Source organism: Nicotiana tomentosiformis, chromosome 12 (assembly GCF_000390325.3).
Source record: "Nicotiana tomentosiformis chromosome 12, ASM39032v3, whole genome shotgun sequence".
Taxonomy (NCBI): Eukaryota; Viridiplantae; Streptophyta; class Magnoliopsida; order Solanales; family Solanaceae; genus Nicotiana; species Nicotiana tomentosiformis.
The window spans coordinates 117,680,325-117,695,403 of NC_090823.1; the positions used below are offsets into that span (position 1 = coordinate 117,680,325).

Here is a 15,079-nt window from a genome sequence, read left to right on the forward strand (position 1 = left end):
CTACCAATGTGTGTGCCAAGACCTGGTGTCACAAGTGCATGAGCATCTAGTAGATTATATAAAACTCCAAATACTGTCTGAAATGAAATAGACAGAATGTAAATATAAGAAGAGATGCTGGTAGCTGCAGAACGGCTCAGAAAGGCAGCTCACCACTATGCCTCGGGATGACGTGGGTATGTGATGATAGGTCCTCCACTAGTACCTGTCTTAGATCCTGCACAAAAAGTGCAGCAAGTGTAGTATGAGTACGTAAACAACGTGTACTCAGTAAGTATCAAGCTTAATCTCGAAGTGGTAGAGACGAGATGGCCGACTTTGACACTCACTATGGGTCAATAATAATAACTGAAATAAAACTAGAATATTTAAATCAGCATGATTTACAGAATTTACAATAATTTATTTAATCAGCGGAAATAATCAAATTCCTACAAATGTAACAATTCTCAATATATTAATTAAATTCCTTCAATTCAAATAATTTCTAATTTATCAATTAAATCTCATTTACATGAGTAACAATTAATTCCTTAACAAGCAAGAATAATAATTCATTAAATTCCAAGGATTTTTTAATTTATCAATTAGCTTCACAAGCTGAAATAAATTATTAGAGTATCGTGTAATTATTATTATTAAGCACGATTTCTGCCGAGGACGTACGGCCCGATCCAGAGTGTCGTGTACACTGCCGAGGGACGTGCGGTGCGATCCATAGATGCATCTATCATGTCGAGGCGTTCGGCCTGCTCCACAAGAAAGGAGGACATTTTCTTATGTGCCTCCGGAAGGAGAGTATATTTATTATAATGTAAATTCGGGAGGAGAACAATTTCTTTTAACAATTAATTGATTTAAACAGAAAATCAATCCTATGAGATTTTCTTCCTTTAATATCTTTATCTAACAATTCACAATATATTCATATATATATATATATATATATATATATATATATATATATCAATTAATATCAATTAATATTAATTAATTAAAGAATACTATTTACATAAGTAATGCATGCTTTGAGTCCTAAACTACCCGGACTTTAGCATTAATAGTAGCTACGCACAGACTCTCGTCATCTCGTGCGTACGTAGCCCCCCACAATTAGCAATAATTATTTAATTTTAATCCCCTATGAGGTAATTTCCCCCTCACAAGATTAGACAAGATATTTACCTCGTCTTGCTCCAATTTAATCCACTATAAGGTCTTTTCCACGATTATCCAACTCTGTCTGGCTCGAATCTAGCCAAAATAATTCGATACAATCACTAAAAATTATAGGAATCAATTCTATAAGAAAATACTACATTTTTAATAAAAATTTCAAAATTAATTAAAAATTCATCCATGGGGCCCACGTCTCGGAATCTGGCAAAAATTATGAAATCCGATGACTCATTCAATTATGAGTCCAACCATACCAGTTTCACTCAAATCTGACTCCGAATCGATACCGAAATCTCAAAAATTCGTTTCTATGAGATTTCTAAAATTTTCCAAATTTCAATCTCAAAACACTAATTAAATGATGAGAACAATGATATATTTACGTTTATAGACCAAATCTAAGTTAGAATCACTTACCCCAATGTCTTTTCCTTGAAAATCTATCAAAAATTGCCTCTGCTCAAGCTCCAATTTGTTAAAAATGGCGAATGGGACGAATGCCCTCTGTTTTTATAACTTACAGCTCTGTCCAGTTCGATCAAGGAGCTCGATCTCAGGGAGCTCGATCTTGCAAGCTCGATCATGGGAGCTCGATCTTGGGAGCTCGATTTTTGGGAGCTCGATCTTGGGAGTTCGATCATGGGAGCTCGATCTTGGGAGCTCGATCATGGGAGCTCGATCTTGGGAGCTCGATCTCAGCCCAGAATTTCCAGCAGAAGAGAAAAATTGCAGCAACTGTTTAAGTCCAATTATTGATCCGTTAACCATCCGAAACTCACCCGAGGCCCTCGGGACCTCAACCAAATATACCAACAAGTCCTAAAATATCATACGAACTTAGTCGAACCTCTAAATCACATCAAACAACGATAAAACCATGAATCATACCCCTATTTAAGCTTAATGAAACTAAGAGTTTTCAACTTGTACATTCGATGTCAGAACCTATCAAATCAACTCCGATTGACTTTAAATTTTACACACAAGTCATAAATGACATAACGGAGCTATACAAATTTTCGAAACTGGATTCCGACTCCGGTATCAAAAAGTCAACTCATCGGTCAAACTTCCAAACTTAAATTCTTGTTTTTAGCCATTTCAGGCCTAATTTAACTAAAGACTTCCAAATAAAATTTCGAACACGCTACTAAGTTCAAAATCACCATACGGAGCTTTTGGAATCATCAAAATTCTATTCCGGGGTCATTTTCTCAAAATGTTGACCGAAGTCAAACTTAGCACTTTAAGGCCAACTTAAGGAACCAAGTGTTCCGGTTTTACCCCAAACAATTCTAAATCCCGAACCAACCATCCCCGCAAGTCATAAATCATTACAAGCACATACTGGAAGTTTTATTTTTAGGGAACGGGGTTCTAAAAGTTAAAATGACCGGTTGGGTCATTACATTCTCCACCTCTTAAACAAACGTTCGTCCACGAATGGGTTTAGAATTGTACCTGGAGTGCTGAATAAGTGTGGATATCTGCTCCGCATTACTTCATCGGCCTCCCAAGTTGCTTCCTCGACTAGTTGACCCCTCCACTTGACTTTTACTGCAGAAATTCTCTTGGACCTCAACTGGCGAACCTGTTTATCAGCAATGGCAATTGGCTCCTCTTCATAACCCAAGCTATTATCTAGCTGAACTGTGCCAAAGTTTAACATATGTGATAGGTCAGCATGATACTTCCGGAGCATAGATACGTGAAAAACCGGATGAACTCCCGATAGGCTGGGAGGCAATGCAAGCTCATAAGCAACCTCCCCAACTCATTTCAACACCTCAAATGGGCCTATAAACCTTGGGCTCAACTTACCCTTCTTCCCGAATCTCATAATTCCCTTCATCGGTGAAACCTTCAAGAGAACTTTTTCACCTACCATAAATGATATATCACGCGCTTTCTGATCCGCGTAACTCTTTTGTCTGGACTGTGCTGTACGAAGTCGCTCCTGAATCAACTTTACCTTTTCCAAGGCATCCCTTACCAAATCGGTACCATATAACTTAGCCTAACCTGGCTCAAACCATCCGATAGGTGAACGACATCGCCAACCATATAAAGCCTCAAATGGAGCCATCTCGATGCTAGATTGGTAACTGTTATTATAAGCAAACTCGGCCAAAGGCAGGAAACAATCCCACTGACCTCCAAAGTCGATCACACATGCCCCGAGCATATCCTCCAAAATCTGAATTGTCCTCTCTGACTGTCCATCGGTTTGCGGATGAAAGGCTATGCTGAGCTCTACACGGGTCCCCAACTCACTCTGTACTGCTCTCCAGAAATGTGAAGTAAACTGAGGGCCTCTATCTGATATGATGAAAATTGGCACACCGTGCAACCGAACTATCTCCTTAATATAAATCTGGGCCAACCTCTCTGAAGTATATGTAGTCACAATAGGAATAAAATGTGCCGACTTAGTCAACCTGTCAACAATCACCCAAACTGCATCAAACTTCCTCAAGGTCCGCGGCAACCCAACTACAAAGTCCATAGTAATTCGTTCCCATTTCCACTCTGGTATAGTCATCTGCTGAAGTAGGCCACCTGGCCTCTGGTGCTCATATTTAACTTGCTGGCAATTTAGACACCTAGATACATACTCAACTATGTCCTTTTTCATTCGTCGCCACCAATAATGTTGCCTCAAGTCACGATACATCTTAGTAGCACCCGGATGAATAGAATACCGAGAACTGTGTGCCTCTTCCAGGATCTTTTTCCTTAGTCCATCCACATTAGGAACACATAGACGATCCTGGAGTCGCAGAACACCATCTGCTCTAATAGTAACTTCCTTGGCACCACCTCGTAGTACCATTTCACGAAGAACCATCAAGTATGGGTCATCATACTGGCTAGCCTTGATCTGCTCAAATAGTGAAGATTGGGCCACCACACATGCAAGAACTCGGCTGGGCTCTGAAATATCCAGCCTCACAAGTTTGTTAGCCAAGGACTGAATATCCAAGGCTAATGGCCTTTCCTCTGCTGAAATGAAAGCCAAACTACCCATACTCTCCGCCTTCCTGCTCAAGGCATCTGCAACCATATTTGCTTTGCCCGGATGATACAAGATAGTAATATCATAATCTTTTAGTAACTTCAGCCATCTGCGCTGCCTCAAATTTAGATCCCTCTGCTTGAACAAATGCTGCAAACTGCGATGATCAGTGTAAACTTCACAAGACACCCCATAAAGATAATGCCTCCAAATCTTTAGAGCGTGAACCATCGCAGCTAACTCCAAATCATGTACTGGATAATTCTTCTCGTGGGGCTTCAACTGACATGAATCATATACAATAACTCGCCTTTCCTGCATCAATACACAACCCAAGCCAATGCGTGACGCATCGCAATACACTGTATATATTCTCGAACCAGATGGTAACACTAACACGGGTGCTGTAGTCAGTGCTGTCTTGAGCTTCTGAAAGCTTGACTCACAATCATCGGACCATCGGAACTGAACACCCTTCTGGGTTAATTTGGTCAAAGGTGCTGCAATAGATGAAAAACCTTCCACGAACCGACGATAATAACCTGCTAAACCCAGAAAACTCCTGATCTCAGTCGCCGAAGTGGGACGATGCCAATTCTGAACTGCCTCAATCTTTTTGGGATCAACTTTAATACCTTCGCCCGATACAATATGTCCTAAAAATGCTACAGACTCTAGCCAAAACTCACATTTAGAGAACTTAGCATATAGCTTTTGTTCCCGCAATGTCTGAAGCACTACTCTCATATGCTGCTTATGTTCCGCCTTACTGCGCGAATAGATTAAGATGTCTTCAATAAAGACAATGACAAACGAATCAATATATGGCATGAATACTCTATTCATCAGATCCATAAACGCTGCCGGGGCATTAGTTAAACCGAAGTACATCACTAGAAACTCATAATGACCATATCTAGTCCGAAAAGCAGTCTTCGCAACATCCGAATCCCGAATCTTCAACTGATGGTACCCCGACCTCAAGTCGATCTTAGAGAATACCCTAGCACCCTGCAACTGGTCAAATAAATCATCAATACGCGGCAACGGGTACTTGTTCTTAATAGTGACTTTGTTCAATTGGCGATAATCAATACACATCCGTATTGTTCCATCCTTCTTTTTCACAAATAATACTGGTGCACCCCAAGGCGATACACTCAGTCTGACGAACCCTTTGGCTAGTAACTCTTTAAGCTGTTCTTTCAATTCTTTCGGAGCCATGCGATACGGTGGGATAGATATAGGCTGGGTATCTGAAGCCAAGTCAATACAGAAATCAATATCACGATCAGGCGGTATATCTGGAAAATCTGGCGGAAATACATCGGGGAACTCCCGAACTACAGGCACTAAATCAATAGCCGGAGTCTCTATAGTAGTATCCCGAACATAGGCTAGATAAGCCAAACAACCCTTCTCAACCATGTGTTGAGCCTTTATAAAAGAAATAGCTCGATTAAATAAACTAACATGCGAACCCTTCCACTCCAGCTTAGGCAATGCTGGAATAGCCAAGGTAACAGTCTTGGCATGACAATCTAGAATAACATGATATGGAGATAATCAGTCCATGCCCAGAATAATTTCAAAATCGGTCATCTCAAGCAATAGGAGATCTGCTCTAGTTTCATATCCACAGAATATAATAATACAGGACCGGTAGATCCGGTTCACAACAACAGAATCGCCCACAGGAGTGGACACATAAACAGAAGTACTCAAGGACTCACGAGAAACACCCAGGAATAGAGCAAATAGAGATGACACATATGAATACGTAGATCCTGGATCAAATAATACTGAGGTATCTTTGCCACAAACAGAAATAATACCTGTAATCACGGCATCTGAGGCCTCTGTATCTGGTCTAGCCGGAAAAGCATAGAACTGAGCTGGAGCGCCAACTATCTGGCCTCCGCCTGGCTAACCTCCACCTCTAGGACGGCCCCTACCCACCTGTCCTCCACCTCTAGGTGGTCGGACTACTGGTGGAGCAACTGGTCCGATAAGCATAGGTTGCTGACCCTGCTATACTGGTTTACCCCGAACCCTGGGGCAAAACCTCCGCATGTGACTGGGATCCCCGCACTCATAACAACTCTTCGGTGCGATGGGCTGCTGACTAAGTGTCTGGCCCTGGGGACGTGAATACCCACTGGGAGGGCCCTGAATAGCTGGTGGGTGGTAAAAGCTCTCTGGGATAGCACTGAGATAAGGTCGCACTGGAGCACCTCGAGGAGGTGGTGGTGCTGGATATGGGGGTCTGCTGGACTGCCCCCTTACGAACTGACCTCTGCCCCCGGACGGAGCACCTCTGAACTCTCCAGAGTACCTGGACCGCTTATCTCTCATAATCTGCTCTCGGCTTCGCTGACGTACACCCTCAATCCTCCGGGCTATCTCCACAACTCGCTCATAAGAAGTACGCATCTCAACCTCTCGAGCCATAGTGGCCTGAATACCAGTATGTAAACCGGCTACAAACCTTCGCACTCTCTCCGCCTCAGTAGGGAGTATCGTTAGTGCATGGCGAGATAATTCAGAAAACCTCGCCTCATAATCAGTCACTGACATCTGACCCTGCTGGAGCTACTCAAACTGAAACCACAACTCTTCCCTCTGGGAGGGTGTAATATACCTGTCCAAGAAGATACGAGTGAACCTATCCCAAGTCATGGGAGGAAAATCTGCTGGTCTGCCAAGAGCATAAGACTGCCACCATCTACGGGCTCTACCCTCTAGCTGAAAAGTAGCGAAATCAACCCCATGGGATTCCAATATCCTCATGTTGTACAGTCTATCCTTGCAACGATCAATGAAATCCTGTGGATCCTCATGTCGCTCACCCCCGAAGACAGGAGGATGTAGTCTAGTCCATCTGTCCAATAGTTTCTGAGGATCGGCGGCTACAGCTGGCCTGGGCTCAGGTGTAGTTGCTGCCACTGGCTGGGCTCCACCCATGGGTAGTGCACCCTGGGTAGTGCACCCTGGGTCTGATATACGGCAACTGCCTGTCCATGAGCCTGCGCGGTAGGGGTCTGTGCTCCCCCGCCCGCCTGAGATGTGGCTAGGTCTGCCGGAAATAAACCGGCCTGAGTCATATTGTCCATGAATCGCAGCATACGACCCATGACATCCTGAAATTTCGGTGTAGATGTGTAGTCCACCGGAGCTGGCTCTGCCACAGGCACCTCACCCTGCTCCTCAATAATGGGATTCTCTGCTGGATCTACTGGCAGCATAACCGGAATAGTCCTGGGACGTCCTCGCCCTCTTCCACGGGCTAGATCCCTCCCTCTGCCTCGGCCTCTAGCAACTGGGGGAGTAGCTCTTCCCTGGTCTGGAACTTCATTCGAGCGCGTTCTCACCATCTGTGAGAAAATAAGAGAAGGATTTTTAGTGCTACATTAATTGCAAGATGGAATGTGAGGAAAGGTAATTTCCTAACACCCTATAGCCTCTCGAAGATAAGTACAGACGTCTCCGTACCGATCCGCAAGACTCTATTAGGTCTGCTCATAACTTGTGAGACCTACGTGAACCTAGTGCTTTGATACCATATTGTCATGACCCAATTTCACCTATAGGTCATGATGGCGCCCAACACTACAGCTAGGCAAGCTAACTAATAAATTAAGCATATATTGATAAAATTTAAAACCAAGGAAATATAAAAAAAAAAAACCCAAACTTTACCAATGTGTGTGCTAAGACCTAGTGTCACAAGTGCATGAGCATCTAGTAGATTATACAAAACTTCAAATACTGTCTGAAATGAAATAGATAGAATGTAAATATAAGAAGAGACACTGGTAGCTGTAGAATGGCTCAGAAAAGCAGCTCACCACTATGCCTCGGGATGACGTGGGTATGTGATGATAGGTCCTCCACTAGTACCTGTCTCAGATCCTGTACAAAAAGTGCAGCAAGTGTAGTATGAGTACGTAAACGACGTGTACTCAGTAAGTATCAAGCCTAATCTCGAAGTGGTAGAGACGAGATGGTCGACTTTGACACTCACTATGGGTCAATAATAATAACTGAAATAAAACTAGGATATTTAAATCAGCATGATTTACAGAATTTACAATAATTTATTTAATCAGCGAAAATAATCAAATTCCTACAAATGTAACAATTCTCAATATATTAATTAAATTCCTTCAATTCAAATAATTTCCAATTTATCAATTAAATCTCATTTACATGAGTAACAATTAATTCCTTAACAAGCAAGAATAATAATTCATTAAATTCCAAGGATTTTCTAATGTGAAGCTGAAATAAATTATTAGAGTATCATGTAATTATTATTATTAAGCACGATTTCTGCTGAGGACGTACGGCCCGATCCAGAGTGTCGTGTACACTGTCGAGGCGTTCGGCCCCCTCCACAAGAAAGGAGGATATTTTCTTATGTGCCTCCGGAAGGAGAGTATATTTATTATAAGATAAATTCGGGAGGAGAACAATTTATTTTAACAATTAATTGATTTAAACAGAAAATCAAGCCTATGAGATTTTCATCCTTTAATATCTTTATCTAACAATTCACAATATATTCATATATATCAATTAATATTAATTAATCAAAGAATACTATTTACACAAGTAATGCATGCTTTGAGTCCTAAACTACCCGGACTTTAGCATTAATAGTAGCTACGTACGGACTCTCGTCAGCTCGTGCGTACGTAGCCCCCCACAATTAGCAACAATTATGTAATTTTAATCACCTATGAGATAATTTTTCCCTCACAAGATTAGACAAGAGACTTAACTCGTCTTGCTCCTATTTAATCTACTATAAGGCCTTTTCCACGATTATCCAACTCTGTATGGCTCGAATCTAGCCAAAATAATTCGATACAATCACTAAAAATTATAGAAATCAATTATATAAGAAAATACTATATTTTTAATAAAACTCCCGAAATTAATTAAAAATTCATCCATGGGGCCCACGTCTTGGAATCCAGCGAAAATTATGAAATCCGACGACCTATTCAATTATGAGTCCAACCATACCAGTTTCACTCAAATCTGACTCCGAATCGATACCGAAATCTCGAAAATTCGTTTCTATGAGATTTCTAAAATTTCCCAAATATCAATCTCAAAACACTAATTAAATGATGAGAACAATGATATATTTATGTTTATAGACCAAATCCAAGTTAGAATCACTTACCCCAATGTCTTTTCCTTGAAAATCTATCAAAACTTGCCTCTGCTCAAGCTCCAATTTGTTAAAAATGGCGAATAAGACAAATGCCCTCTGTTTTTATAACTTACAACTCTGTCCAGTTCGATCAAGGAGCTCGATCAGGGGAACTCGATCTCAGGGAGCTCGATCTTGGGAGCTCGATCTCAGGGAGCTCGATCTCAAGGAGCTCGATCTTGCGAGCTCGATCTCAGCTCAGAATTTCCAGCAGAAGAGAAAAATTGCACCAACTGTTTAAGTCCCATTGTTGATCTGTTAACCATCCGAAACTCACCCGAGGCCCTCGGGACCTCAACCAAATATACCAACAAGTCCTAAAACTTTATACGAACTTAGTCGAACCTCTAAATCACATCAAACAATGCTAAAACCATGAATCATACCCCAATTCAAGCTTAATGAAACTAAGAGTTTTCAATTTCTACATTTGATGTCCGAACCTATCAAATCAACTCCGATTGACCTCAAATTTTACACACAAGTCATAAATGACATAACGGAGCTATAAAAATTTTTGGAACTGGATTCCGACTCCGGTATCAAAAAGCCAACTCATCGGTCAAACTTTCAAACTTAAATTCTTGTTTTTAGCCATTTCAAGCCTAATTTAACTACGGACTTCCAAATAAAATTTCGAACGCGCTCCTAAGTCCAAAATCACCATACGGAGCTGTTGGAATTATCAAAATTCTATTCCGGGGTCGTTTTCTCAAAATGTTGACCGAAGTCAAACTTAGCACTTTAAGGCCAACTTAAGGAACCAAGTGTTCCGGTTTCACCCCAAACACTTTCAAATCCCGAACCAACCATCCTCGCAAGTCATAAATCATTACAAGTACATACTGAAAGTTTTATTTTTAGAAAACGGGGTTCTAAAAGTTAAAATGACCGGTTGGGTCATTACAGGAAGGGGCATCTGGACAATATAAAGCAGTGGGGGAAGGGTTTTTTGTGTGGAGTTGGGGGACAACATAGATTGGGGAAGGGGGTTGGGCCGGGGAAGAAGACAAGAGAGGGAGGGGTTATTTTTTCCTTTTATTTATTTGTAAATTGGTGTGAAAAGGAAAAAAAAAACTTAAAAATTAGATATGTGGATTCTTTATAAAACTTGTGAAATGAAAGTTTTATCATTCACGCGTTTGTTTTATGTGTGTAACACGCTGGTGACACATAGCTAAAGTAGTGTGTAATTGACACATATTTAAAAGGTTTGGTGTATAAAGTTAAATTTGTGGTCAATAGGTGTGTAATAAATATTTGAATGCAAGGTGGATGAGTAAATTATGTATTTTTTGTAATTTTATTGATCAAAACTGCTCCAAGGAAGAGAATTGGGAGAGACATCACATCATGATTTGTTCAACTGTGCAAATTGAATAAATAGAAAACCTTCAAAATTTTACGATACTATTGAAATTGTTCAATTTTGTCATTTCTTACACGCTCACTTCATTAATGGTCTTACCGTTAGAATACTATTCTGATTTGTTTTTGTCGTGAATAGTCGGTGGACTCAAATTCTTTAAGAAAAAGAGTATCAAATTATCCTTAAGTATTTAACTACTATGATTTATAATTACTTTCAGCCAGCCTAAAGAGTAAAAAATGAAGCTTTCCAAATAGCGAGATAATATTAAATAAAAAATTTAATGGACAAAATTGCTCAATTTCACATGTTATAATATTGTAGGAGTATAGAAAAATTATTTTTTCATTGATGATAATCTTATGTATAATGTGTATATTTATACAAGTATTTGAAAGACAATAGAGGACATCTAAAACTATATTTAATTAGAAGTGCTTAATTCCTATGTATTTGGCCATAATCACATGTATTTGCCCATAACTCTTTGTAGTTTGCATTTGGATAAGATAGTTCTGGAAGGTTTGAGTGCCTTGCAGCTGTATCCAATATGCTACATGAAGTGGACCAGATTTTGGGCTGCAGTAATGGGCCCAATTCTTTATTTGTATTGGGTTGCTAACTTTGGCCCAAATGGGTAATATACCCGATAGACCCATGTATGGTCTTCTAGGTCATTTGACACATTGCTTGGCCCTTTCTCTTTCTTCGTCTTCAATTTGTATCGCCTCTTTCTTGCCCAAAGATTTCCGGTCCAACACCTCCCCTCAAGTTGGAGGGGTGAGAAAGCACACCCAACTTGAAGATGATTGAGCGGTGTAAAGGTTCAGAAAGAGGTTTTGTAAACACGTCTGCGAGTTGAGATGTTGAAGGAACAAAATATAAAGAGATCAAATCGGCGAGGAACTGTTGACGGACGAAGTGACAATCAATTTCCACATGCTTCGTTCGTTCGTGGAAGACTGGGTTCTTTGATATGTGAAGAGCCGTCTAGCTATCGAAATGAAGAAAAACTGGCCGGGGGGGGGGGACTGAGAGATCTGTTAAAAGGCGTACAAGCCATGTGAGTTCTGCAACGACCTTCTTCATAGATCGGTACTCGGCTTCTGCAGAAGAAAGGGAGATTGAAGATTATTTCTTCGATTTCCATGAAATAGGAGATCCTCCGAGGTGCATGTAAAAGCCACTTATCGAGCGAGGTGTCTCCGGAGGGGATCCCCAATCAGAGTCGCAAAAAGCGAGCAATTGTAAAGAGGGGTCTGGATTCATAAAGAGGCCAAGACCCAACGAAGAGAGTAGATATCAGAGACATTGTAGACCAGCATCAAAATGAGGTTGACGCGGATTTTGCATATATTGGCTTAATTGCTGAACGGCGAAAGAGAGGTCAGGGCGAGTATGGGTTAAAAAATTGAGCTTGCCCACTAGTCGCCTGTACATGGTTGGATCGTGAAGAGGCTTACCAACATCGGCACAAAGCTTGCAACTAGGGTCTAGTGGAGATGAAGCTGGACGTGAATGAAGGATACCAAACTCAGAAAGAAGGTCTAAGGTGAACTTCCTCTGACTGATAATTAGTACCTATTTTTCTCATGGTATTTCCATTCCGAAAAAATAACTAGCCTCTCCAAGATATTTGACTTTGAATTATGAATCGAGGAATGCTTTTAGATTAGAAAGCTCCGTAATATCATTACCCGTTAGAACTATATCATCTACATAAACATCAACGATAGAAATTTCAGAAGCTGTCTTTTTGAAAAATAAGGAATAGTCATTAAGGGAGGGAATAACCTTTGAAATTGAGGGCACCAGTGAGTCTTGCATACCACTGGCGTGAAACCTGTTTAAATCCATATAAGGACTTTTTTTAATTTGCAAACATGATTAACAAAGGGTGAACTCTTTCCTAGTGGAAATTTCATGTATACTTCTTCCTGTAGATCACCATGAAGAAAAGCGTTATTGACTTCTAATTGAAATAATTTCCAATTCATTGACTGCGATTGCTAAAATACATCTAAAAGTGGTCATTTTGACCACTGGACTGAAAGTCTCATTGTAGTCAATTCCTTCCCTTTGTATGTCTCCTCGTATAACTAGACGATCCTTGAACCTTTCAATACTGCCATCAGATCTATACTTAACCTTATAGACCCATTTACATGGTAAAGGTTTATTTCCTTTTGGTAATTCAACCATTTCCCAGGTTTGGTTGGCCTCCAAGGCTTGAAGTTCTTTAGCCATTGCATCCTGCCAAACTGGATGTAAAACTGCCTGGGAGAAACTTGTAGGTTCAATGATGTTACACCCTGTACGTCCCAAGGTGACGTATAATGAATATCAGACTTGTTAATCATGATTTAAATGAGTTTAAAGTCATAATATGACTATATATGATGTTTGGATAAATGTAATGACCCAGCTGATCGTTTCGAGAGTTATAACCCCATTTCCCCATTCCTACTTCTTTTTGTATTATTCAGCTATATTATGTTATATCGGGTTAGTTGATTTGAGTCCAGAAGGAACTCGAAGTGAAATGAGACACTTAGTCTCATAATTAAAAATTTTAAGTTAGAAAAGTGGACCGGATATGGACCTATGTGTAAACGACCTCGGATTTAAATTTTGATAATTCCAATAGCTCCGTATGGTAATTTTGGGATTAGGAGCGTGTCCGAAATATTATTTGGAAGTCCGTAGAAGAATTAGGCTTGAAATGCCGAAAGTTTAATTTTTGAGAAGTTTGACAGGGGGGTTGACTTTTTGATATCGGGGCCGGAATCCGATTCTGAAAATTAGAATACCTCTGTTATGTCATTTAGGACTTTTGTGCAAAATTTAAGGTCAATCGGACGTGATTTGATAGGTTCCGGAGTTATTTGTAGAAATTAGAAATTTCAAAGTTCATTAGGCTTGAATTGGGATGTAATTCATGGTTTTAGCGTTGTTTGAGGTGATTTGAGGATTCGACTAAGTTCGTATGTTTTAGGACTTGTTGGTATATTTGGTTAAGGTCCCGAGGGCCTCGGGTGAGTTTCGGATGGGTAACGGATCAAAAATTGAACTACAACAGCTGCTGCAATTTCCTTATGTTGGAAATTTCTTCTGCCAGATTCGAGCCCAGATCGAGCCCAGGGTCGAGGGCCACGATCGAAGCCCAGATTGAGACAAGAGTCGAGGGCCACGATCGAAGCCCAGAGTCGAGGGCCACGATCGAAGCCATGATCGAGCCCAAGGTCGAGGGTCACGGTCGAAGGCCGGGTCGAAGACATGATCGAAGGCCTAGGATCGAGAACCAGGATCGAGGGCCAGGATCGAGGACCTCGATCGAAGGCCAAGATCGAGGCAGAACCGAGGTTGTCTGGGCAGAATTATAAAAACAGGGACTTCGTCCCATTTGCCAGTTTCGACAAATTGGAGCTTGAGGAGAGGCGATTTTTGATATATTTTCAAGGCAAACTTGAGGTAAGTTCCTTGTGATCATTTCTACTCCATAATATTAAATTATTATCAAATAATCCGACTAGATTACATGATTTTGAGGTGTAAATCGGAGATTGGAACTTAGAAATTTGGAAATAAGATTTATAGATTAGAGGGTCGAGTTAAGGTCGGATGTTGGTAAAATTGGTATGGGTAGACTCGTGGTTAAATGGGCTTTCGGATTTTGTAACTTTTATGGGGTTCCGATACGTGGTCCCCACAGGCGATTTTTGAACTAAATTTTGGATTTTTATGAAAAATTAGTATTTTCTTATGGAATTAATTTCAATAAATTTTATTGACTGAAACGAATTATTTGTGACTAGATTCGAGGCATTCAGAGGCCTATTTGCGAGGCAAAGGCATAACAGAGTAAAAGGTTTCACGTTTTGAGGTAAGTAACAATTGTAAATCTAGTCCTGAGGGTATGAAACCCCGGATTTCGTATCATTCTACTATTTTGAAGTGACGCACATGCTAGGTGACGGTTGTGTGGGCGTGCACTGTTGGGGGATTGTGACTTGGTCCGCCCCGTAGCAACTGTAAAGTTGCATACTTTGTTGAAACCATTTGATACTTATATGTTTTAGAAAGAATTTCTGTAAATTGGGTTGAATGCCATGTTTGGGCCTTGCGCCAATGCTGTTTGGACCCTTAGGGGCTGTTTCTTACCATCCTCTCATTGTTTTCGATTGAAAATCTATACTCAGTCATGTTTATACTTGTTTACCGCATAACTCAGTTTTATGACTCTATTTTGATGCATATAAATATTTGGGCCGAATGCCCTGTTTTACTGAAA

At 40.5% G+C, this 15,079-nt stretch overlaps 1 protein-coding gene across 1 annotated transcript; it reads right to left on the bottom strand.

Moving 5' to 3' along the window:
- Positions 1-12,435: 12,435 nt before the first annotated feature.
- On the bottom strand, positions 12,436-13,035 carry LOC138903279 (uncharacterized mitochondrial protein AtMg00820-like). The gene is made up of 3 exons (XM_070191221.1): positions 12,829-13,035; positions 12,672-12,725; positions 12,436-12,540 (listed from the first exon to the last, which is right to left on the bottom strand). Exons 1-3 carry the CDS (start codon positions 13,033-13,035, stop codon positions 12,436-12,438), a joined length of 366 nt encoding a protein of 121 aa, XP_070047322.1.
- Between the last annotated feature and the right edge of the window lie 2,044 nt (positions 13,036-15,079).

Coding starts and splice junctions, on each gene's coding strand:
- LOC138903279 (XM_070191221.1), bottom strand. CDS start 13,035: ATGGCTAAAGAACTTCAAGCCTTGGAGGCCAACCAAACCTGGGAAATG. Junction 12,726..12,828: donor ATGAGACTTTCAGTCCAGTG/GTCAAAATGACC, acceptor GGTGATCTACAG/GAAGAAGTATACATGAAATT. Junction 12,541..12,671: donor GTTCACCCTTTGTTAATCAT/GTTTGCAAATTA, acceptor TTTTTCAAAAAG/ACAGCTTCTGAAATTTCTAT.